Below are 26,488 nucleotides of genomic sequence, written 5' to 3' on the forward strand. Positions count from 1 at the left end.
AACAGAGACTGCGGCAATGGCCTGGAGATGATGATGTGGATTAACAGAGACTGTGGCAATGGCCTGGAGATAGGCACTGTTGATGAGGACGGCACAGGATAGGACAGGGTCCAGGCCCATCGCTCATAGATAGGGCTGCTATCAGCAGTGCTCAACTCGACTGTATCTCAAAACAGAACAAAGTGGCCTCATCAGTAAGGAGCTTCACTGACAACCCAAAGGCAAGCCTGCTGAATACACCAGCTGCTCTGTGGTAGAAATAGGAGCAACCTCCTCCCCTGTAATTCACAGCCTCTGGAAACCCACTGAGGGTCAGCTATGAGTCAGCTCCAACTTGATGATGGAATTTGAGAAAGAAAACTAGATTGGCAATCAGGAGACAGTAGTACAGTAGCTGTTCTTCCTCATCTCATAGCAAAACCCTTTATTCAATTCTATTTTTTTATTCATTCTTGCACATTTTCTTCTTCTCCCTTTCCTCCCCCTCTCCCAGACACCCCACAATGTGTCCCTTGTTTCAGATCATTCTTGCATGTATAATGTATAATCCCATATTCCTTTCAGAAAGTTCTTGTCCTCCTCTGTTCTATCTTGAAGGATCTGACAATCAAGAAGTTACCTTCCTGAGACATAGAGACAAGGGGACATTGCCAGCTACTCAAACCGGAAACGTAGTCTCCTTGGAACAGCACAGACTCAAGGACAGTTACAAGAATTTTTTCCTCAGAAACTGACAGATATTGGGAGAAATGGAATTTTTCTTCTTTTTCTTTTTCTGAGGAGGGATTTATGTGGGTGAAAATGGTCAACTTCAATACCCCAATGAAGACAGGCTCCTAGAGCCGGAAGTCAATGCAAAGGAAACACCTTGAGAAGAGGGAAGGAAGAAAACTCAGTTGAACCTCTGGATACAGCTGAGAGTGATTCATCCAGAGTTTATTAGATTGGTGAGCTCCCTCTGACAAACACAAACAAAAACTCAGAAAGAAACGAAGCTCTCCAAAAACAACCCAGATGAAGTGTCTCTTCCTTGAATTAATTTTCTCTAATTGACACATGCATCATCTAATTTATGACCTTAAACAAGTCACTTAACCTCTCTGAGTCTCAGTTTCCTCATTGGGAAAATGAGCAGTTGGATTTAATTCCCAGATGTGCCATTTAGCTCTTAGAGTCTGCACATGAATAACTTTAATTACAAAAGAAAACATATGATACTGTCATGGCAAAAATACAAAAGCATCTATCTTTGAGTTTTGATTGCCTTAGGCATGTTCCTTCCTTAATTGAGAAGGAAAGTACTTAAATTGAAAAGGAACTGAGGTAGATAAATTCAGAATGATAAACCAGAGTAGTACAGCCTGCTTTTCTCAGGGTATAAAGCACCAGAATAAAAGCAAATAACTTTAAAGACAGAAATGCTTTAACAAGAGAAAAATTGGGTTTTGTGTCTAAGTAAGGAAGTGAGAAACAGTCCTTGAAAACAAAATGAGTTCTTTTTTTTTTTCCATTATGCAGTGATGTAATAGCATAAGGCATTTTATTGTTGTGACTGGCATACAAGTGTCAAAGCAAAAAAAATCCATTCTTAGGGTATTAAAGGGAGTGTTAGTGGCCTAGTGGTAAGAAGCTGCACTGCAATCTCAAAGGTTCAAAGGTTCAAACCCACTAGCTGCTCCGTGGGGAGAATGGACAATTTCCTCCTAAAATATGTACTGCCTCTGAAAACCTGCTGGAAATCCAGCTACGGATCAGTTTCAGTTCAACAGCACACAAAAGCAACAGTGGGATATTAAAAGCCAACAAAGTAATTCTGTGAATGAAAATGATCTCCCTTAGTGAGGGTCAGTACTGCTGCTGTCACTGTGGGCTTGAGTCGCTCTGTCATCATTATATGCTATCAAGTGTGACCTGGTGAACAACAGACCTGAATGCTGTCCCATCCTGTGTCATCCTCATCATCTCTGACACATTCGAGTCCACTGCTGCAGTCACCGTGTCAATCCATCTTGCTGGAGGTCTTCCTGGTTTTTTGCTGACCCTCCACGTTTCCAAGCATGATGTCCTTCTCAAAGGAATAGCCTCTCTTAGCAATCTGTCCGAAGGATGTACTCTGGCTTCACTTTTTCTAAGACCGATCTGTTTGTTCTTTTGGCAGTCCATTCAGTACTCTTCCCCAATTACACAAGTCAAAGACATCAATTCTTCTACCGTCCTTACTCATTGTCCAGCTAATTATCTGATTCAATCACTCAGAGAGCGAGTGTTTAGTCTTCAGATTGACATCATTGCTCTTCAGTGTTTTGCAAAAGGTCTCTAGCAACAGAATTTGGCTTTAGGATTATGGAAACTGACTCCCCCAGAGAAGCAGGACACTCCCTTGAGGGAGGGATCAGCAGAGGAAATGATAATAATTAATTAGCCCAAGGAAACTCAGAGTTGTTTTATGTCATTCCTGCCCGGCAAACACTGATTTCTGAAACGTAATGAAATGACCAAGGAGTGAATGGTTAGAGACAGAAGTCCACCCTTGTCTGTCACAAAGAACAATGAAGGGAATCAAAGACACACACAAACGGTCCTATCAAGGTCAAATGGCGTAACATCATCAACAGGGACGATGTTTTATGTCTTAGTGAGGAACAACTGGGACCTTAGAACATTGAAAGCAGATTTGCAGTGTTATTTGTAAGAGCAAAGAGACACAAAGAACCCAGGTTACACTTTTCTCCTGTGCATTTTACAGCTTACGGAACCCTCTGGAAAGTCAGCTACGAGTCCGTGAAGACTCCATGGTGATGATTTTTGTCTTAACTTACAAGTCCCCTAACAGACATACAGACACTGAAATCAGAAGTCACTAGATATATAAATACCTTCATTAAATAAGGACTATCCCAGTTAAAGCAACAAAGACCTTCAATAAAAAAAAACTACAATGCAGCTTTGGTTGGCCAACTACGAGAATACTGGTACATTACTCACAACTCTATTATTTTTTTTTTTTAAAGCTGGATTCTTAAGAACTTCTCAATTTCTCAAATGTAGCCAATGAATTAAAAATAAACAATGCAAAATTACATCTTCATTTTAAACACAATAGAAGATTTTGTGGTGGGGGAGGGGGGAAATCTCTACCACATTTAATGTATACACTGACTGACAAGGTATACTTCCAATTCAGAAATGTTAAACTGTAGTGGGGGAAGGGGAATGTTTCTCTTAAGAGTAGAAAAATGTTCATGTTGGCAGGACACAATCCCAAATATATAAAAAGCCTCTCCCCTGATGCTGATAAAAGTGTAGCAGGAGGAGGCAAAATTCCTCAGTCCCTCTCAGATCCCCAGTGGGGGCAGCCGCACAGTTCAGGGAGACAGTCGCTGCAAACCACACAGTAACTAGGTTGTATTTACTCTAAACATCCCTCAACCATTGGTTATTATACTATAGTCACGGTTCACATACACAGAAGTTCTGAAGTCACTCAAAAAGATACCTTACTGTGAACTTAATAATCGATTAACAAAACTGTAACTTGAAAATTTTTAGAAATTTTAAATGAAAAGTTCATTTCAGCTGTGTCACTACACCATGATCCATTAATACCATTAAAGGTAAACTTACTTCTGAGTTAAAAAGAACTATGAGGAGCAAATGTATAGAAGCACCTCCTTCCCTTCCATGCCAATAATGCAAAGCATTCCTTGGTCTGTCCTTGGTGTTGCATGTATGTGTTTGGCATCGGCCTGAGAGGAACAAGTGGGGCACAGAGAAAGCCCTCGGAACCAAAAGCAGTGCTGATACTCATTGGCAAATGGGCCGATGAAAGACTCAGGAGGTGGCAGCAAAGATTTGCTGAGCCTGGCACTGTTACTAGAAAGTCCTTTCAGAGTCAAGCCAGAGGTCTTCTGGTGTTGTCATTAGGTGACCTCAGGTTGGCTGTAGCTCACAGCAACCCGTGAACGCCAAATGGGAACCTTACTCTATCCTGCATTCATCCTCACCATGTGTCATACACTTGAGCCCATGGTTACAGTCACCAGTCGATCCATCCTGTCGAGGATCTTCTCCTACAATGACCTTTCATATTTCTAAGCATGATCTCCTTCTCCAAGGATTGGCCTCACCTGACAAGATGTGTGAAATATCTGCATTGAAGCTTCATGACCCTTGTACATACTACTTGATCTTTTAGCAGTCCACGGGATATTCAATATCCCAATACCCTGACTCAAAGGCATCGATTCTTTTTCTGACATGCTTATTCAATGTCCAATTTTCAGGACATAGCTAGTAACAGGAAAGACCGCAGCTTAGTTCAGGGGTACCTTCTTCTTTATAATGATGTTCTTTCTCTTCAGCACTTTGGAGAGGTTCCTGACAGCAGATTTTCCCAATGTAATATGTCTTTTGATTTCTTGACTGCTGGTACTGTGGGTGTTGACTGTGGATCCAAGAAAGATGAAATCATTGAGAACCGCAATCTTTTCTCCATTTATCATGATGTTGCCTATTGGCCCAAGATTGTGGATTTTTTTCGTTCTTGATCAGATGTAGTCCATACTACAGGCTGTAGTCTTTGATCTTCTGCAGCAAGTGCTTCAAGTCCTGCTTGCTTTTAGTAAGTAACAGTGTCATTATGCATAATGTCAGAGTTGATGAGTTTTCCTGCGATCTTGATGTCACATTGCTTTTCATAAAGGCCAGACTCTGATACATTTTGTTCAGAATACAGATATAATAGGGATGGAGAAAGAATACCGCTCTGATGCATCCTTTCTTAATTTTAAACCATGTCGTGCTCTCCCGTTTTGTTTGGACAACAGCCTGTTTGTCTAGGTCAAGGTTTTGGTCAAGGTTTCGAATGTGTGCAATTAAACACTCTGGTATTTCCATTCTTCTCAATGTTAACTAGAATTTCCTCCATAAAGCAGCTATTAAGAATGACATCTCTCACTGAATCAAGACTTGGTCCTACTTGAATCCTGTCAAGACCATGATATTTTTTTTCTTTTTTCTTTTTAAGATGGTATAATTTGTATACTTAAATACTTTTAAACTGACTTTTCAAAGTAGGTCATATAACACATAAACCAACACACATATAAAGAATTTAAAAATTTCTTTAAAACTTTCTTTTAAGTCCAGAATTAAGGGTGCATAGTGGAGTGTACCCTGGGGCGGTGTGAGGGGTGTGGGGGGATTGTATACCAAAGAAAGAATTTTTCTTTTACTTTTTTAAAAGAGAGGAGCAAACTAGGGGTGGGGGGAGGGCTGGAAAGGGAGAAAAGTGCAACAATAAATGAATGGAAATCCAAATTCTCTGCAAATATTCATCAAAATTATTAAAATAAAATTTTTTAAAAAGAAATATGCTTTCTATTAACAAAAGTAATAAAGAAGAAATACGTGTCAAACAAAAAAAAAACCCAACAAAACAAAACAAAACAAAAAAAAAAAACCACCAAAACCTTCCTTTAGTTAAGTTTTAGTAACTGGTAGGATTTGAAAGATCTGTCCTGAATGAAGAACATAAGACAGGTGACGGCAAAGCTGGTCCCAGTGTTTTTCATTTTTTGTAAGATTATACCAAATAAATGTGCAGTGATAAATTGGGATTTTATTGTCAAAATTTACCTCATTATAAATACCAGTGCATTCGTAGTAGTCTCTGGAAGGGAGGCCAAGTCGAGGTTGGTCAAACTATTTAAAAAAAGAAGAAGAAATCATTTAACTGAGATAGAGCAGTTGGAAAAAACACAATCATGTTTACCTATGAATAAGATTATCATGTTGGTTCTTATATGGATAATAATTAGACATGAAATGAACATCTTGGGAAATTATTTCCACATTACTTATACTGTACTGCTGTTGGTCAGGGAATTTCTCAGTTTGCACTATAGATACTGAATATTTACTGAAGTAAATAAAAGAGAAATTGACAAAAAATAATGACTGGAAAGTATCATCTTAACCAGTGATTATTTTTTTTTTAAACCCAAAATCAAAAGCAGATAAATAAAAAATACAGATAAACTCTATAGAGTTGGGAAGCTTCTAAGTTACGCATTAATAGGGCCTCCTCATTTCCTGAGATTTTAGTATAATCACCTCTCCCTCACTGACATGGTCAGGCCCCAAAGACTAGGTCACTGTGTAAAAAGTGGCATTATGTGAAAATGGGGGCTGAGGACATCTCCCTATCACCTGCCTGTATGATGAGTGACCCATTCATGTTGAGGACACCTGTCACCACTGTATCCTCCTCCTTCACGCCAAGTCCTCTCCGGAGAGCCTGGCCCTCACTATGTATGGGACAGAGCCACTCAGTCTTCTGGAGGCAGAGGGCTCAAGTTCTGCTCCCAACTCCCCACGTCCAGTGTCCCCTTCTCCTGTGCTTATCATATTTTCAGGATAGTTGGTCCAATCTCATCCCCTCAAAAACCTCCACATGACCTTACTGGCTTTTTCAGCGCCAGGATGGCTGTCCACAGTGTCTGGGTAGCCCAGGGGGAGTGCACACTGCCCCATGTGGGGTTGCCCCTGCTTGTCCCTCACCCACGCATGCCATGCCGCTGGCTGAGTGGCCTTGCCCCTTTCACACCTATATTCCCACGAGAACTACCAATCTAGACCTTCTCCCAACCAGGCCAGGGTTGGGCTCTGTCCTTGATCTTAAGTTGCAATTGCCGATGGGCCACTCACCTGATAACACCCTCCTTACCCAGGTGGCCTGTCCTGCCCTCACTTGTCCCTGGCAATCCCATTCTAACCCTTCCTCTGCTCAACCCATCATCCCGTGAAACAGGGGGTGGTGAAATGTTATGCAGCACGAGCTTTTTTCCCTACATGCCTACTGGTAAGGAATTCCACCAAAGACCTTAGCACTTATTACTTCCAGATGTTGAAAAGTAAATTTTTATTATTGTTATAAAAGAAAATGCTGAATGGCAAGACAAGCTCGTGAATGAGTGAGGAGTATGTTTATCTTTCCAAGAGTCTGGGTAGAGGGGAATCCATGCGACTCCCACTAGGGGCTGGGGTTTAAGCCTGTTGGTGGAAGGAGGTGAAATCTTTCAGGTTCACTGGGGAGGAGAAAAATGTGGAAATTATGACAAGAAGTTTTTTAGTGGTCCCCACACTAGGTGGATGGAGACTCCTCTTTGCTCTTTTCGAAGTTGCTAAACTCTGCTAAGGACTCTAGACATCTGCTGAAATAGAAAGAGAACACTTGTTGTTGTTGTTGTTATGTGCCATCGAGTCGCCTGCGACTCATAGCGACCCTATGTACAACAGCCCTAAACTCCGCTCTGTCCTGTGCCAATCGCACTGTCTCTGACACTCCCATCCCAATTATCCCAGTCACTAAATCAATCCACCTCATAGAGGCCTTCCTCTCCTGCGCCGTCCCTCCACCCTCCCAAGCATGATGTCCCTCTCTAAGGACCGGTCTCTCCTCACAACATGTCCAAAGTAAGTTAGACGGAGCCTCAGAATCCTTGCCTCCAAGGAGCCACCCGGTTTAACCCTCTCCAGGACAAATCTGTTTGTTTTCCTAGCAGTCCATGGTATTCTCAATACTCTTCTCCAGCACCACGGGTCAAAGGCATCAATTCTCCTTCTATCCTCCTTGGTCATTGTCCAACTCTCTGATGCATAAAGAGAACACTTAGCTTGCCTCTAAGTGTGTCTGGTCCATCTTTGGTCCTCAAATGACAGCTACCTGAATACATAACAGTTTGGTGAGGTTGTTTCCTATCCACTACATGGCAAGATGTATAAAGAGGCAAGCTTGGAAATGTATTCTCTAAAGTAAGAACACTTACAGGTGAGAATACAACCCAAAGGTATACCCTGAAGGCCTGCTCCTCCTCTATTAACCCTCCAGACTGAACATTTCCCTGCGATCATAAGGAAGCTGACAATGAAGAACAAGATGAAACTTTCTGGAAGAGGAAAAGGAGACTGTCTTCAAAAGTGTTAGGTTCAATCTCTTCCTTGATTTTATTAACAAATGCCAAGGATCAATGTAACAGTGATCCTGTGACCTGTAACTTTTTCTTAGTTTCTTTTACTGATGACCAATTAAAAATTCTACAAAACATTCTGTCCATGAAACACATCACTTAGTGATTTAGCTTTCTTGGGTGGTATCTAGTTTACTTAAAGAAGAAAGGAAATAAGCTTTTAAAAGCTATTTTAAAGGAATAGCATTTAATTTTATTTGGCTTCCTGGGAAAATAGTAAAGATCTTCTTTACAGAGAACCAAAGAAAAGGTTTTTTTCCTAAGTTTGGTGTTTGTTTGGTTTTTTAAAAGCAATTGGAATTTCTGGTTCCTAGACCTGACACTCAAAAAACTCAAACCAATTGCCATTAATTCAAAACTGACTCATTGTTGACTCACTGACTCTCCAGCAAGTTTCCAGGAAGGCAGTTAATCACAGAAGAACGCACATCTTTCTCTCCTGAGTGGCTGGCAGATTTGGCACGGATTTTAGGTGAGCAGCACAGCCCATTCTAGATTATTCCACCAGGGTTCCCTTAGACTGGCATGTTGTTGTGGTTGTCAGATGTCGTCAAGTCAGGTAGGACTTGTAGTAACCTTATGAGCAACAGAGCTGAACCATGTCCTGTCCTGTGCCATCCTCACATGTCCAGACACACTAGAGCCCATGGCAGCAGACACTGTGTCAATCCAACTGGTCAAGCCTCTACTTTTCCAAACATCTTGTCCTTCCACGAGGACTCGCCCCTCCTAGCAACATGTCCGAAGTATATGAGGCAAAGCTTTATCATCTTTACCTCCAGGGAGCACTCTGGCTGCACTTTCTCTAAGATAGAGTTATTTGTTCTTTTGGCAGTCCATGGGATGTTCTTGGCTATTACCCAACACCACAGCTAAAAGTCATCATTCGTCTTCTGTCATACTTATTTATTTTCCAGCTCTCAGCTACATAGCAAGTGATTGGAAAGACCACGGCCTGAATCAGACGCACCTTAGTTCTTAAACTGGTATCATTGCTCCTCACTAATTAGGAGAGGTTCCTGACTGCAGACTGTACCAGTGCAATACGTCTCCTGATTTCCTGACTCTTGGTACCAATGTGTTGACTGTGGATCCAAATAAGCTAGAGACCAACAGAGCACAGAAAAGCCAGAGGGTGCTTCTTTGTGTGAAGATCTGGAGAACCCCTTCTAAATAGAAGGGACCCTTTCACACGTTTTGCTTTAAGGGAGCTCTGGTGGCTTAGTGACAAGGAGTTGCACTGTCAGTCCAAAGGCAAGTGGTTTGAATTTACCCACTGCCCCACAGGAGAGCAAGAAGAAGGAATCTAAAATGGAGTTTTCATGAGACGAGCCAGATGTTTAAAATTTAACCTTGAGAAAACACCTTGCAAATTGAGTATCCAAAGCTCAGAGACTGTGGATGAATGCCCCCTTGCTCATGCAATTCCAATGAGAATATGCATTATTTCTAACTGTCAACGATAACAGTGTGGGTGGAAGTGCTAACACAATTTGAAGGTAACTTCAGTGGTAGGCCTCACGAACTTACGTGAATTATATGGTTCGTAGAGTTCTTATCATCGGTGCCAACAAAGAAATTAATAAGGACTTTTTTCCCATATTGAGAATTTAGTCGTGCAATTGATTTCTCTGCTGTCCAAGAAGCACCTAAAACAACGAGAGGTAAAGTATATTCCGTGAAGCTTAAGTTCATAAATAAGGTAATATAATTAATTATGAACAAAAAAGGGTGTTGGAGTTTTTTCTTTAATAATATAGAGGGCTTTTTTTTTAAAAAAAAAAAGAGAAGGAAAACTGGTTTACCATATGTTTGTTCCCAGTTGTCTGTTGCCACTGGCCAGTCATATATATCCGGTAAGAGGCTAAGTAAAGGGTTTCCTCCTCGACTTTCAATAGCAGCTTTTGGAAACAAGAAGAAAGAAGCTCACCATGAAGGGTATGCTTACTTTTTTTACAGCAATAGATTCACATACCTCATGAAATGACTCACTTTCATTCATGCAGGACCTGTACAGGGTTTTCGCCTTCTGCACAGCTACTATGTCTTCTGGTTTAGGTTCCTCAAGGACGTCTGAAAATAGGACAGTTAAGAAGATGTATCAATAGTTCATCAGCAACTATCATCAGCATTTTTAACGATGTTCAGGAAATACACATACAGCCAAGTACCCCCAGGTATATGTCTACTCTCTGCCAACTCCAAACACTGTAGAGGACAGACTAAACATTGTCTTAGATTATTATTCCCAGTGCAGAACTGGGAGTTACTTTTTAAAAAAAAAAAATTTATTATTTTATGTGTGTGTACCATCACATAGGATCTAACTAGTACAGGAGGACACTGTCCCTCTTTCTCCAGAAGAGCATCTGGTGGATTCGAACCGCACACCTCTGGGATGGCAGTGCAGCTTCCTGCCACTAGGCCACTAGAGCTCGCCTAAGGAGTTACTTTTGTTAACCAAGTGAGATGCAAGGTTTCTTGTCTGTTGTTGTGTACCTCTGAGTTAAAATCAACTCATAACTGACCCTCCAGCAGGTTTTCAGAGGCAGCAAATTGTGCAGGAGGAGACTGTCTGTCTATCTCTCGCAGAGCAGCTGGTGGACTTGAACTGTGTACCTCTGAGTTGGCAGTACAAGTCCTTATAACTTTCCTCACCCTACTCTGTTTTTTTGAACAGTGGTATGTACTGGCTTGCCATAGATAACAATCATTTTTCTTGTGACTGAGAGGAAAATGAAAACAATAATACAAAGGAATTTAGAATTTGGTATGGCTAGAAAAGAATTCTCTTTGAATGATTTTACTTTGCAGGCTCCAAAGGAAGGGAATGAATTGCGCTGCTTGTTCTGATGTTAGAAACTGGCAAAGATTGTTTGTCTACAAAGTAACTTCTAGAAGAGAACAGATGGAGGAGGTATATAGTAGGGCTGACCATGAACTTTCTCCGTTTCTAAGGGAGAATTCCTTAGCTCGTCTAGAAACAGTCGATTTACTCTGAAGAGTAGTCTTATTGTAGGAATCATGGTGTTGGTGTTGAATGGCAATCACTTACATTTTTCTTCCTGCAAAAAGACCTAAAGATGACATTCCCTAGGGGATGATATGTATGTGTACCTATGAACAAACACAAGGAAGGAAAAAGCCAAGTATCATCAACATACCCACTACTGTGTGTAGCAGTGTGAGTGACACTCGTTGGTCACAAAACCTGGAAGGGGTTATTGATTTCAGTGTTTTGCACCTTTCTCTATAACAGCTAACAGTTGTATCATAAAGGGGGTTACATTAAGAGAGAAATCGAGAAAACACAGACACTAACTTCACTAACCTTTCAAAACGACTTCTAGTTCATCTCTTAAAATGTCAAAGTTACTGTAGCGGGAGCTGGTCTCGGGAATGATGTTGCGTTTCAGCCAGCCTCCACAGGCGTATCTGAAGAAGTCCGTGCAGGGTTCCACACTGCTGTCCATGTTCTCGATCAGCCGGGCAGCTACAAGACCACCAGAAAGACCATGTAAAAACCAAAGCTGTATTTCTTAGGTGTTCTCAAAGACTCAACCCTCAAGCTCATTGCTGTCGAGTCAGTTGATTCATAGCTGACCCACCACTGGGTTTTTTGTGGCTGTAAACTGTATGAGAGAAGACTGCCCACCGTTCTCCTATGGAAGTTCGAACTGCCAGAGAGAGATACTACTTTTGAGTTAGTGATACAATGCCCTACCCACTGACCCCTGAAGTTCTAGGTACTCTTAAAGTGGGGGAAAAAAGGTAAGTTGGTTTATTTTCACAGCCAGCCAACTGGCCTGAGACTTCTCTCTTTGCTTCTCTATTTGACTAACGTGATATAACGTATATCACATATATCCTTTTCCCCTTTATTCTTGTCTGGTTGGTTTATTCTTCAGAGATTTCAATTCCTTTTCACCTCCCAACTCTATCCCTTATATTTCCCTTCTGAGTAACTGCAGTTCCTGCTAGTTACTGTTTTAGGAAAAAGAAAATAAAAGGGCTCTTTGCCTTTTGTTCTGGTGACTGGTGGGTAAAGAACTGCACTGCCAACCAAAAGGCAGGCAGTTCCAACTCAGTCAAGTATGGCTCCAACTCGCCGGCTCGGGACTAGACTGTGCGGGGGTCCGGGGTCGCACAGCGCCTCCCTCACTCTGCTGAAGTTCGTTGCTGTCTCTGCTCTTCAAGGGGCTGTGACTTTTACACGTCTCTGGGACCTCAAGGGATGAAGGATTGTGAATGGATTTTGGCATTGCAGAAAAGATCCCCAACTAGAGTTATTACTGCTAGGTTTTGTTTACAGAACTTCCACAATTCACATCTGATGCTTGATTTGCATTTGTGTATGAAGCACCTGTCATTTTAAAATTGCCCGTGTCAGCGGGTTAGCTGTCTGATGTCCGCTCTTTCAGCTGCGAGAACTACAGTGCACATCCAAATCAGCCAGCACTGGGTATTGACATCTCACTGTGCTGGGTGATGGAGAGGTGTCCAAACCAGGACTAATTCCCACACCAGAGAAGACTAAAGCATGCACTGGAGAAGGCTGCGCTGCCCACAGGATCTGCCTCCGGGATCATTCCCGAGTCTGCCTCTCTTGTTTTCCTCATACACACGGAATTGTCTTGCAGCGGGAACAAAAGAATAATTGAGTATTCAGCAATATCAAGATAATAACCATTCCCAAACAAGCTGTTGAAAGGACTCTACTTTCAGAATGAATTAATTAATTAATTAGAAACCACAAACAACGGCGGAGTTGTGTGCGGTGTTTCTACTTAGTGGAGCGAATGTGTTTTCCAGCTGAGGTCCTGGCCCTTCACTTCTTACCGCCTCCGGGACTCTCACGCCTGCCTGTAAGACACCCCCCTCACTTGACTTCTCTACCCGGGCATGCAGGACACTCCTCATACTGCTTCTGGATCTGAAACCTCAGATAAAGCTCTGCGTTTCTCTCGCCTTTAAGTCTTGGCAGGGTAGTGCCTTCTCTTTTTTACACTTTCTCATGTTTAGTGTCAATCTAATCTACATCTTCATTTCTCATTTTGATTCAAGGTAAGCCAACCACTCATGCTACCAGTAGTAATGCCTTTCTACTCTTTTTTTAAAAAAATTTATTATTAATTGCAATGAAAATTTACGAGACTTTGGTTTTCCATTCATTCATTGTACTTTTCTTTCCTCCTAACCCCACCCCCCCAGTACAAAAGTAAAAGAAAAATTCTTTCATTGCTTTACAATCCCTCCCCCCAGATCCACTCCACTATGCAGTCTTCGCTCTGGACTCCTGTCATGACACAAAAACCTACTCACATATCCCTTTTAAACAGTTTTCTCCCTCATCTGTTTCAATGCAGTATACATTATTGAACCCATCTTTCTCAGCCTCCCCCTAACCCTGAGGTCAGTCCTGTTTTCAACAGTGGCGCCATGCAGTATTTGTTCTTTTTTAAAAAATAATTTTAATGAAAGCTTACAGAGACTTTAACTTTTGATTCATTCATTGTTGTACTTTTCTCCATGCCCAACCTCCCCCTCAGTTCACTCTTCTCTTTGAAAAGTAAAATAAAAGTTCTTTCTTTGTTATATAATCCCTCCCTCCGAGTCTACTCCACTATGCAACCTTCATTTTGAAAAGTAAAAGAAAAATTCATTGCTTTACAATCCCTCCCCCCAGGTCCACTCGACTATGCAGCCTTCGTTCTGGACTCCTGTCATGACAATAATACCTAATCATATATCCCTTTTAAACAGTTCTTTCCCTCATCTGTTTCAATGCAGTATACATTATTGACCCCATCTTTCTCAGTCTCCCCCTAACCCCGATGTCAGTCCTTTTGTGACTGAGATATTTCACTCAGCATAATGTCCTCCAGGGTCACCCATTTTGAGTAATATTTCATGAATTCCTTGTTTTTCAATGCAGCATAGTATTCCATTGTATGACTATACCACAGCTTCTCTATCCATTCATTTGTTGATGGGCACTTAGGTTGTTTCCAGTTCTTTGCTATTGTGAACAAAGCTGAGGGGCTTACTAAGTATACTATCATATCATTTGCATAGGGTTCTCTACTCTTACTGCAGGCATTTTCTACAATTAAACTTCTTAACTCATTGTCTTGAGCTGGCCACTCCTTTATCAGAAATGTCAGTACCTGGAGGTGGTTGTTGTTGTTGTTGTTTTGTGCTGTGGAGTAATTTGCGACTCATATGCACAACAGCCCTAAACCCTGTTCTGTCCTGTGCCAATCGCACTGTCTCTGACACTCCCATCCCAATTAACCCAGTCACTGAATCAATCCACCTCATAGAGGGCCTTCCCCTCCTGCGCTGTCCCTCCACCCTCCCAAGCATGATATCCTTCTCCAAGGACCAGACTCTCCTCACAACATGTCCAAAGTATGTTAGAAGGAGCCTCAGATTCCTTGCCTCCAAGGAGCCGCCCAGTTTAACGCTTTCCAGGACGAATCTATTTGTTTTCCTAGCAGTTCCTGGTATTTTGCAAATTTGGAGATAGTCCACATAAAACTATATTTTTTTTTTAATTTGGACTCAAAAGACTTCTCTAATATCTTTTGTTCCCACCCCTCTTTACTCTCTTAGACCAGCACTCTATCCCAACCGGATGGTTCTGCCTGATGCGTCATGAAGACTCCACGAGGAGCTCTCTTCATTCTATTGCTCTAACTACCTGTCCTATCATTTCCAAATCCTACTCGCTCCTTAAAGTCGGCAGGACTCCATGTCTCTGGGAACTATTTCTTCCACCAAATGCTTGTGTGCTCTTGTTCTCTGTCAGTCTTTAACACAGTAATGAAACTGGTCTGCTTTTCAGTTGTTATTTATCCATTATAGATACCTATTGTCTTTCCAACAAGACAAAGGACGTTCCCAATACCTCACCAGCATGAACCTAGGTAGTGAAGATACAATTATGTATGTGTAAACGTTCCCAAACCACTCTTACTCCCTTCTTCATACTCATTCCTTAGTTTTCATTGGACTCCCTCCGGAATCTGTTCCTTCCTTCCTATTCCGCCTCTTATTACTCTATTTCAGGCCCGCCTTTCCAAGCTGCGACCCAAAATCCCTCTAAGCCCAGCCGTGTTGTACTCCACAGTGAGCTTCACTCAAAACTTATTGCTGTTAAGCTGGAAGCAACTCGTAGCAGACCTTCTAGTGGGCTTTTCGAGGCTGTCAATCAAATGGGAGGAGACTGCCCATCTTTCTCCCTGGAGCTGCTGGTGGCCTGAAACCACTAGAAAGATGCAGCCTTTGAACTGGTAGGACAACTCTTTACAAACTACAGTACCAGCACTCTAGCACTGCTCTCCAGCGAGATTAATGGTCTCACGTGTCAGCAGACATCACATGCCATCTGTAAAAAGAGCATGGGTGGCCTGAGGATGGCTACCAACTCCACAAAAGGGAGCTGTCCCCGCCACCAACAGCAATAACCCAACCCTGTCCCCCATGAGGTCAGGTATGTTCCTTTCCCCCTTCTCCTCCTTGCTTTCACACCTCTTTCTACTCATCCCAACATCACTCTTACTGCTTTACTTGGTCCAAAATCCATTGCGATAACTCACAGACCACACAGAACCATAGTTGTTGCTGTTGTTATGTGCCGTCCATAGTAGGGAAGGCAAAAGACTATCATGCAGGTTAATAGCAGAATACAATCACTCAGTCACGACAGCCACTGCCATGTGCTCACAGGGACCTCACCCTTCAGCCTCACCATGGCTTAAAGCCAGTGCTACAAAGCTTGTTGTTGTTATTTACCGTTGAGTTGGAACCGACCCAGAGCTGACCATCCAGAGGGTTTTTCCCAAGGCAGTTAATCACACTGGAGAAGACTGCCCATCCTTCCCCCACAGAGCAGCCTCGAACTGCATACCTTTGCGATTGCAGCACAGCTTCTTGCCACTAGGCCACCAGAGCTCCCTTACAAAGCATAGTCCTGCTAATTATCTCTCTCCTCTACCCCCAAGTCATGCAAGAGACTCGGGCACAGGCTCTCAGCTCAGGCACTCTGGGGTAGCAGTCTCAAGGCCCCATCTGTGTGGCTCCGTCTCATGTCAGATTTCTGGTCTGGCTGGCAAAAGGATCTCTGGCCCCAAAGGATGAGCTGCATTGCTGGCAGTGAGACTCTCCTATTCCTAATTTGCTCCTGAATCCACCCAACTTAATTTTGGGACTAACCAATCTCCTTGCGGACAGGCTAATACTCCCTGTTTTAATATCCCTGTCCATCCACACGGCAAAGTCAGTCCATGGCTAGGGAAACAATTTTGAACAATAAACTTTTAACATCACACTATCCCACTACTTACATGCTTTAAATGGAGCTCTAATTAAGTTTTAATAAAGTCCAAATTCCACAGCACATTCTAACCTTTGTACAAAGGATTAGAAGTTTCTTTCTCCATTAGGTTCTTATACAAATCCCATTTTCTTTTTATTACTATTATTAATTTTAATGAAAGTTTACAGATATTTAGGGTTTCCACTCATACATTGTTGTACTTTTCTCCCTGCCCACTCCCTCCCAATTCACTCTTCTCCTTGATAAGTAAAAGAAAGGCTCTTTCATTGCTATGCAATCCCTCCCGCCAAGTCCACTGCACTGTGCAGCCTTCATTCTGGACACCTGACATGACTATAATACCTAATCGTATATCCCTTTTAGACAGTTTTCTCCCTCACCAATTCCATTCATCAATGAGATGGAAAAGGCTATCTCCAATTTCATTTGGAATGCAAAGAGGCACCAAATAAGCAAAGCACTCCTTAAAAAAGAGGAAATAAGATAGGAGGCATCTCACTCCCTGATTTCAAATCCTACTACACTGCCGTGGTGGTCAAGACAGCCTGGCACTGGTACAAGGACAAACCCCATTTTCACCAACGAAAAACCGGTTTCCAATAAGATGGCTCAAACACATGATGATTTCATGGTGTCAAAGCAGATTCACTCCCTGAAGGATTTCCCATGGCTGGTTGTTCAGGGTCATATTGCCAGGACATCTTCAGAGAGGCCACTGAGTGGGTCTGAACTGGCAACCTTTCTGTTAGTAGCCCAGTAGCACTTAATCAACTGGGTCACCCAGGGATTCCATTTGCTCCAATTGACCAAGTGGATTCCGTTTGTGCTTTGAAACAGTTTCTATCACCTTCCTGCGTCTCTAGCTTTGCCGTTTTGGCCCCCAGCTGAGCTCCTACCGAAATAGCCTCTTTTCACTCTTCATGTTTTGAAATCACAGGCATTTTCAAAGCTCGGTTTAAATCCCCTTCTTCATAAAGGACTGTCCTTTCCGAGCCCTTATCAGCCTGCACGGTTGCCCTTTTTCTGCAGGCAAATTCCGTATCTCTTTCCTTGCACTGAGACTCTGTGAAAGCACAGAACACTTCTCACTGGACCTAATCTGTGCAAAGGAAGGACTTGTCAACGAAGACTTCAACCGACACATGAGGCAAAGATAAGGAAATTGATCTAAAAGGGATAGAAAGAAAAAGAACAATTCCCTCCAGCTTTGACGGAGATAAAGATACGAAGACAGGGGAAGTGAAAACAGACACGAAACACGAAGAGAATCATCGGGTAAAGTTGTTGCTACGTGCCGTCGTGTTGAGCACTACCTGTCCTGTCCTGAGCCAACTTCACAATCTCTGACACCCAAGCCCATGTGTCAGTCCACCTGGTTGAGGGTAAAGAGACTCCAGGAAAGACAACAACCTAAATAAGGGAGAGGGAAGGACATGCTGACAAAAGGGGTTCTGCACACCCATGTTTATTGCGGCTTTGGGCACAATAGCAAAGTTAGAAACAACCCAAGTGCCTATCAACAAATGAATGGGTAGAGAAGCTGTGGTATATTCACACAATGAAATACTATGCTGCATTGAAAAACAAGGAACTCATGAAATATTATGCAAAATGGGTGACCCTGGAGGGCATTATGCTGAGTGAAGTATCTCAGTCACAAAAGGACAAATACTGCATAGTGCCACTGTTGTAAAACGAGACTGACATTGGGATTGAGGGGAGACTGAGAAAGCGAGATAAGTAATGTTTACTACATTGAAATAGATGAGGAAGAGAACTGTTTAAAAGTGATTAGGTATTATTATCATGACAGGAATCCAGAATGAAGGCTGCATAGTGGAGAAGACCTGGGGGGGAGGGATTATATAACAATGAAAGAACTTTTCTTTTACTTTTCAAAGAAAAGAGTGAATTGGGTGGGAAGGGGTGGACAGGGAGAAAAATGCAACAATGAATGAATGGAAATCCAGAGTCTCTGTAAATGTTTATGAAAATTCATTAAAACAAGGAACACACTACATGCAATTTTATGTAACTCTTTTTTTAAAATTTGAAACCTACTGTCATTTTGGGAGCCACTTATATTTTCTTCACCTCTCTAGGGAAATGGTGTATAACATAAGGCCTCAAAGAACGATAAATTCCTAAGGGAAGAATACTGGAGGCATTATTGCTTATATGGGAATACTATAAGCATCTCTAAAAACTAAAAAAAAAATGATGAATGATGGTTGCATATCTGTGTTTATAGGTTCAAATCCACTGTCCATTTGAACACAGCAGGACCTTCCACATCTCCCCCAAGAAACAACCCTTGCTCTTCCACTTTGAGGGTGTATTTACTCATGTCCCACCCAGTACAATCAACTGCACTTCAATCTGAAGAGCTAACTAAAGAAGCAACACCCAAACCCCTTGTGAGGAACATGGAGACAAGAGTTGAGAAATGATAATTTTGCTAACTCCTTTTCAAACCCCTTAAATGTGCCATTTTTTAAAGTTTCCCTTTGACCAGAGATCTCATCTAAGCAGGGGACTTCAAATCACTTCAAAGAGAGCTCTTGGTCCTGATGAATATTTTGGGGCCATGGGCTTAGGCAACTCAGAGGCTAGTACTTTTATGCTGTCTTTGATCAATCTCCCTTTTATCTCTTATCGTGGGTTTGATTCTCATTTTACACCTTATCCTTCAGACCTCCTCTGTTGCTGACTTTTCTTTGAAGTCAGCAGTAGACCTGTGGGCAGAAGGTCTGTAGGAAACAGACTCATAACTGTCATACTGGTTGTAATTGTTTTTCTGTTTTGTACTTTGTTTTGAGTGGCTCCGCCTCTCTGCAGACACACCTGGAGGCTTCAGATGTTTCCTTATCTGTGGTTCTCTGACTTCTGAATAAACACATGTAGTTTCAAAACAAACACAAATCATTCACCTTACCAAGTAGACATTAGCAATGATATAGCAAAGGCAAACAAATTGATGTGGGATGTTGCCCGACAGATACTATAAAGTGAGCAAAGTGCCATGGTATGATTTTTACAAATCCGAATAAGGGCACAAAGGGACCTCACAAATTCAATCTGTGTGGAAGGATTATAGGTGTGCTTGATTTTTGTTCCTTGCTTATCTTTATTTGCCAATTTTTATGTGATACACCGCCTTTATTCTGCAGTAAGAAAATAAAGTTTATTTTTAATTGAAGAAAACAGTCACATAAAGACAAGAAAAAAACATTTTCTATTAATAACGAGCTAATTTTTTATGAATGTAAATTTTAAATGTTCTAGGCTGATGACATCAATTTTTCCCCCTCTAACTAATCTTCTTGTAACATTCTCTCTGCTTATTTGATGATGGAATTGAAAACCCAAAATGCTGGGAAGCTATTAATTGCTGTATGCACCACCGAGGCCCTAGTGTGAGTGTGAGTAATGAGATGGGAGATACTGTATAGGCTGGGAAAATGCTTGGGTTCTTTTTTTAAAATTTAATTTTATTTATTTTTTAAAATGTTTTCATTTTTATACTAGTTTATTTACAAAATTCAAATACAAATTTGAAAAAATTCTTTCAATTTCCCTCAATCCCCCTACCCATCAAATTGTACAATCCAGTGATTAATTCCCCCTTCCCCCTACACATCCACATCCCTCTGCTTCCAGCCTCTCCCACCCCTCCTGGATCCTTATACTCATTCTGCAATAACATTTTATACAATATTTATCCTTATGTGACTGAGTTAGTTCACTCAGCATAATGCTCTCCAGTCCCTCCCAAGTTAGGTAATAATTTACAAAGGTATTGGTCCTGCGTGCTGCATAGTATTCCATTGTGTGAATGTACCATAATTTCTCAATCCAGCCATTTGTGGTAGGACGGACATCTGGGCTGTTTCCATGTTCTTGCGATGGTGAATAATGCTGCTATGAGCATTGGTGTTCAAATCTCAGTTTGTGCCTCAGTTCTCATATTCTCAGGGTATTTTCCAAGTAGTGGAATAGCTGGGTCATATGGAATGTCTACGTTCAGCTTTTTGAGGAAGTGCCAGACTGCCTTCCAGAATGCTGGGGTTCTTAAAGCGCCTACAGGGCAGTTTGTACAGACTACCTACTAACCTGCATGGTGGTGGTTCAAACTCACCCTGGCTATCCGCTTTGGTAAAGACTGCTGTCCTTCTGTCCCATCACAGTGCAACCGACTTCGATTTCACCCTCCAGTGAGTTTTCAATGACAATAAATCTCATGCCTATCTTTCTCCCTTGGAGCAGCTGGTGGGTTTGAACCGTGGACCTTTGGGCTGGCAGTGTAATTCATTACCCCTAAGCCAGGGAAATCTCACAGAGTTAAGACATGGGTCAGCCATGAGTTAGACTCAATTAGGCAGCAAATCAGTTTAAGCTAGACAGCCACGTCAGATTGATTGGTTTTTCGTTCCAGTGCTCTATGACTGCTTTGTTATTAAAACAAAAAAAGAAAGAAGTCATTTTCTCAAAATCATGCAGCCAGGAAAGAACAGGAAGTCAGGTGTGTGTGGCTGGTGCCTCGCTTTCGCCCATCATCAGGGATTTTCTCATCCCCTTTTCCTTCCTTTCTCCTTCACTTACCTTTCCCCTTCCCCCTGCCCTGCCCTCTGCTTCACTTCCTCTCTGTGTTACCATTTCCCCTTTCTCCCTACCTGCAACTTGCCCCACCCTCATGCCCAGGAGCTAGTGCAGGGCCAGAGAGAGGAGAAAGTAACAGCATTTGGAGGGTCTGCAGTGGAGAGGAAGAAGTGAAAGGGAAGGAAAAGAATTCCTCAGCGCCAGGTAAACAGACAGGAAAGTGGCAGGGAGGTATGTGTGCTCCGAGACTCATCCATGAGCTCATCTTCTTGAACTAAACAAGAAGCTCTCTTGGGAGCATGTTAGATGACAGTGAACTATTTCAGTAATATGTTTTAGGCAAGTATTTTCAACCCTGGATTGGCATGTGTTTTTAAACATACAGATGCCTACCTAGACCACAGCCCAGACCCATTAAATCTGTAGGGTGGGTCCCAGTTTGTTTGTTTTTAAGGCTTCATAAACAATTCTTCTGTGTCCACTCAGTTCTTAAGCCAGGGAGAACTATCAGAGAGTAGAGAGATACAGTGAAGACAAAAGGACCTGCCGTCAGGAAGTGAAGACAGTCGGTCTCCTTCCTATGTGGATACGCCACAGCTACTTCTGCCTTTCCTGTCTGCAAATGCAAGCAGGCTTACTCATTCACAACGCACGTTAGTGCTGAGAGCTCTTGGCAAAAGCGCAGAGAACATCACACGTGTCTTACGCTCCAGCCAACTCCTCGCTGACCTCCACTTTGCTCCACTGACTTTGACCTCCCTTACTTGCTTCCCAAGACACCATCCTAGACCCAGATCCAATGCCTTTCTAGAACTGATGGGCCAAGTAAAGAATGTCCTCTCTTCACTGCCTTTCATGTTCTTGAAGGGGGTTGCACAACACAGTTGCTTGAGCCTCCAAGTAAATGTTGTTGTTGCTGTTGTTGTCGCTTGCAACTCATAGCGACCCTGTGTACAAGAGCCCTAAATGCCGTTCTATCCTGTGCCAAACTTGCCGTCTCAGACACATTCATTCCCACCACTCCACTCACAGAATGAATCCATCTCATCGAAGGTCTTCCTCTCCTGCGCCGTCCCTCCACTCTGCCAAACATGATGTCCCTCTCCAAGGACCAGTCCCTCCTTGCAACATGCCCAAAGTATGTCAGAATCCTTGACTCCAGGGAACATTCTGGCTTCACCATCTCCAAGACAAACCTGTTTGTTCTCCTAGCAGTCCATGGTATATTCAACACTCTTCTCCAGGACCACAGCTCAAAGGCAGCAATTCTCTTTCTATCATCCCTACTCACTGTCCAACTCTCTGATGCACAACACATAATTGCAAAGACTATAGCCTGGATCAGGCGAACCTTAGTCTCCGGCCTGACATCGTTGCTCTTCAGTGCTCTTGAGAGGTCCCTCACAGCTGACTTTCCCAGTGCAATTCATCTCCTGATTTCCTGGCTGCTGTCACCAAGAGCGTTGACTGTGGAATCAAGCAAACTAAAACTATTAACTATCTCAATCTCTTCACCATCCATACTGATGCTGCCAATCGGCCCAGTGGTGAGAATCTTTGTTTTCCTGACGTTGAGCCTCAGTCCATATTGGAGAGTGCAATCCTTGACCTTCTGCAGCAAGTGCTTCAGGTCCTCCTCAATTTCAGCAAGCAAGGTTGTGTCATCTGCATAATGTAGGTTGTTGATGATTCTTCCCTTAATCCTGATGCCACATTCCTCCTCGTACAGCCCAGCATCTCGGATGATATGGTCTGCATACAGATTGAAAAGGTATGGAGACAAAATACATCCCTGATGGACCCCTTTCTTGATTTTGAACCATCCAGTGTCTCCCTGCTCTGTTCTGACAACTGCCTCTTGGTCCAAGTATAGGTTTCGCATTAGCACAATCAAATGTTCTGGAATTCCCATTCTTCTCAGAGTCAGCCATAGCTGGTTATTATCCACACAGTCAAAAGCCTTTGCATAGTCAATGAAGCACAGATAGACATTGTTCTGGTATTCTCTGCTTTCTGCCAAAATCCATCTAACATACCACGACCTCTTCTAAATCCAGCCTGCACATCTGGCAGTTCTCTGTTGAAATATTGTTCCAAACATTTTTGGATAATTTTCAGCAGAAGCTTGCTTGCATGTGATATCAATGATATTGTTTGATAATTTCCACACTCTGTCGGGTCACCTTTCTTTGGAATGGGAACAAATATCGATCTCTTCCAGTCAGTTGGCCTCCAGATTTCCTGGCACAACTTAGTGAGCACATCCAGGTCTGTTTGTTGAAATAAATCAATTAGTATGCCATCTACTCCTGGAGCCTTGTTTTTTGCCAGTTCCTTCAGAGCAACTTGAACTTCCTCCTTCATCACCATAGGCTCTTGCTCATATGTTACTTCATGAAATTCCTCTGTGTCAGCCAATTCCTTCTGCTACAGTGACTCTGTGTACTCCTTCCATCTTCTTTTGATACATCCTGGATCATTCAACATTCTACCCAAAGTATCCTTAAGTATTGCCACCCGAGGCTTGAATTTGTTTTTCAGCTCTTTCAAGGGGCCCCAGAGCACGACATCACCAGAGAATTAGTTTTGGAATTCCCGGACAGGAGAGAGGTGGAGCTCTCTCTCTCTCTCTTTTCCAAGTAAATAGTCCTTTTATAATTTACCTCCATGCCTCCCTCTCCCAAGACCCACCAGGGCCAATAGGTTTGGGCACAACAGGCATAGAAACTGTACTAAATTCAGAATCACTTCTCTTTTCTGGTGGCCAAGGCTTTGCTCAAGGTGTTGGGGTTTCTGTAGCTTGACTTTCTGTTCTATTCTGAGGATCACTTTATCTCAGGAGGTTCCTTGGCCTCTCAGGCAACAGAGCTGGGGAATAATCACTCCAGCAATCTGTGAGGAGTGGCTGGAATCCAGCTCCCCTGGAGCCCGCTACATGTCTGCCTCAAGCTGAGACAGCCCCTGACACTCTTTCAAATGCCAGGGGCCTCCCTGCCAAAAGTTCTCTCCTTTCCTATCTGCTTTCCAATGTGAAATAGTTTTCCAACTGAAAATAGGAGTTTTGACACTACACACCATAAATAGTTCAATGTTTATGCATCTGCATTTATTTTATGGAGGCTTGTTTTTCTGGTCTGGTTGGCTTGAGTGTGTGTTCTTAAAGAATTCCTGCATTCAGCAAAGGCCCCTGGGGAAATTTCAGTTAAGTAAGGGACACCTGAAACAAATCTCTGACTGTCACAAACAGCAAATGAATAAGCGGGATAGCATATGGGTCCGTGCACTGGGAATGGATTTTATGCTTTTCATTTTACTTAATGTTGATGTTTTCCCGTGTGAATAAATTCATGGGAATTGCAAAAAAAACCAAAAAAACAAATACCTAATGTTTTGGGCTGTTTCAAGTATGTTGGGAAATGTACAAAGCAGACAAAACAATTTAAGTGGGGGTGGGACTAATCCCCTGACCCCAGTCATTATTCATTTTTTTTACAATTCTGTCCCCTGAAGTCCCTGAGTAGAGCAAATGGTTAACCTGCTCAGTTTCTAACAGAAAGACTGTAGAGTTTCAGGCACAAGGTGACCAGGAAGTAAGGCCTATCCAAAAACTGCCGTAAACACAACTCTATCCTGACACACACGGGGTGGTCATGGCTCAGAATTGACTTGACAGGCACGAGTTACTGATTTGGTCCTATGTTAGCTACATTTTAAATAGTTTAGGCATCTCCATTTCATGTATCACATATCCCCTTCTCTCCGTGACAGAATGACCCCACTGCCTGTCCGTGTTCCGTACGACGGGAGGTGGAGGAACAGGAGACAGACAGACCATGGAGATACGATGAGGTTCTGTTCTACTACCACAACAAAGTAGTCACAATCAAGCAAGTTCCACGATCGGTTTGGTCTCTCATGCAAAACATATAAAAAGTTATGTTTAGACCATATGGTTATGTATAATTATAGACTTCAGGATGTTGTTGTTGTTGTTAGGTGCCGTCGAGTCATAGGTGACTCATAGCCACCCTATGAATGAAAGGCCTGAGCACTGTTCATACATAGAGTTTCCGGAGGCAAGCCATTTCAGAAGTGGATGCCACTTCTGCTTCCAGGCTTGCTTTAATCGAAAGCTCCAGCAAACACTGTCCACCATGGGTAACTATTATTGCATTTGACACATCAGTGTCACAGTGTTCAGCATCCCAGCAACCACAAATTACCTCTGTACAGCAAGTGGACAGACCTGTGTTATACCACCTAGAAGAATGTTTGACAGGAAAATAAGCCCTAGGGCCTTTTGGGGCTTAAAGCCCCCTTCTGCCTTCCACCCTAGGCCAAGCCTGGCTCTCCTCGCTCCTGGGGGCAGAGCAGTCCCGCACGTCAAACACAAGCCTGAGAAAGCACTCGACTCCAAAAGCTTGCCATAATACCGGCACACCCAGCGCCATGCTCTCTCTGGCAACAAGAAGTCACAGAAACCCTGGGAGGAGCCAACCAGGAAGAACATGGCCGCAGACTTCAGGATAATGTAAACATATTATATTTCGTGTGGAAGGAGCTCTGGTGGCTAGTGGTTAAGGAGCAGCTCTAGCAATCCAGAAGCACATGGTTTGAATCTACCAGTTGTTCCAGAGAAGAAAGACGGACAACTTTCATCTGTGCGATATAATGCCTCTGAAAACCCACTAGAGGGTCAGCAATTAGTCGGCTGAACAACAGCGTTATGTGTGAAACAGTATTAGGAGAAATTCTTCACTACCACCTAATTACTATACTGTGTCACAGAGACATGAACCACTGAATCCATGCATGCTGTGGGGAAAAAACGATGTCAACACAGGGCTGTCGCAGCTTCCAGATTGTAAAAAAAAAAAAAAAGAAAAGAAAAGAAAAAAAATGCAGTATCTGCAAAGCATAATGAGGCAAAGAACAATAAAGCAAGGTGGGTCTGTGTGGGCAAACACTGGCTTAGCTTATTCCAAGTTGCCTAAGCCCTTTGCTTTCTGACCTCAACCACAGAACACTTTCATTTCAGTATCTTAAGATGACTATAATCAGCCTGGCTTATGACTATCTAGAAGCGTCCAGAAGAAGTCAGGAAAATGCTGGAGGTCCCAGGAGCAAATGCTCTTGTGTGAAGACATCAGGACACCCATCTCTGATCTAATCTTCTGCTAAAAATGCTTACTTCATTGACTGACACTAAGCTTTGCATTCCTTACTAGACAATTTTTGACAATTTAAAAATCTCTGATAATAATTGGAAAATACTTCTGACCTCATTCTCCTGCCACCATCCTCCTCCCACCATTCCCAACGAAAATGAAGGCAAAACCAGAACGTTTACAAAGAACACAAGGAAAATGCAATGTAATCACAACGGGTCACAAAGGACTCTATTCAAAAGACAACAGTGTGGAAACTAGAATCTGGGGGACCATTCCTGAAGAGAAAATGACTGAAAATTAGCAAGCACACGGATGCTAGTGTTAATAAAATCCAAATGGTTTTGATC

The 26,488-nt window shown here is 42.5% G+C and overlaps 1 protein-coding gene across 1 annotated transcript in view; it reads right to left on the reverse strand.

Annotated features, from left to right (window-relative positions):
- MME (membrane metallo-endopeptidase) overlaps positions 1-26,488 on the reverse strand; it is a 154,811-nt gene that overhangs the window by 84,767 nt on the left and 43,556 nt on the right. Inside the window, exons 4-8 of the mRNA XM_006897781.1 lie at positions 11,362-11,523; positions 10,023-10,103; positions 9,836-9,931; positions 9,561-9,679; positions 5,638-5,703 (exon numbers count right to left, since the gene is read on the reverse strand). Of these exons, the coding sequence (XP_006897843.1) occupies positions 5,638-5,703; positions 9,561-9,679; positions 9,836-9,931; positions 10,023-10,103; positions 11,362-11,523 (524 nt within the window). The remainder of the gene's footprint in view (positions 1-5,637; positions 5,704-9,560; positions 9,680-9,835; positions 9,932-10,022; positions 10,104-11,361; positions 11,524-26,488) is intronic.

This window comes from Elephantulus edwardii, unplaced genomic scaffold (assembly GCF_000299155.1).
Source record: "Elephantulus edwardii isolate Elephantulus edwardi_28Jun2011 unplaced genomic scaffold, EleEdw1.0 scaffold00215, whole genome shotgun sequence".
NCBI classification, from domain to species: Eukaryota; Metazoa; Chordata; class Mammalia; order Macroscelidea; family Macroscelididae; genus Elephantulus; species Elephantulus edwardii.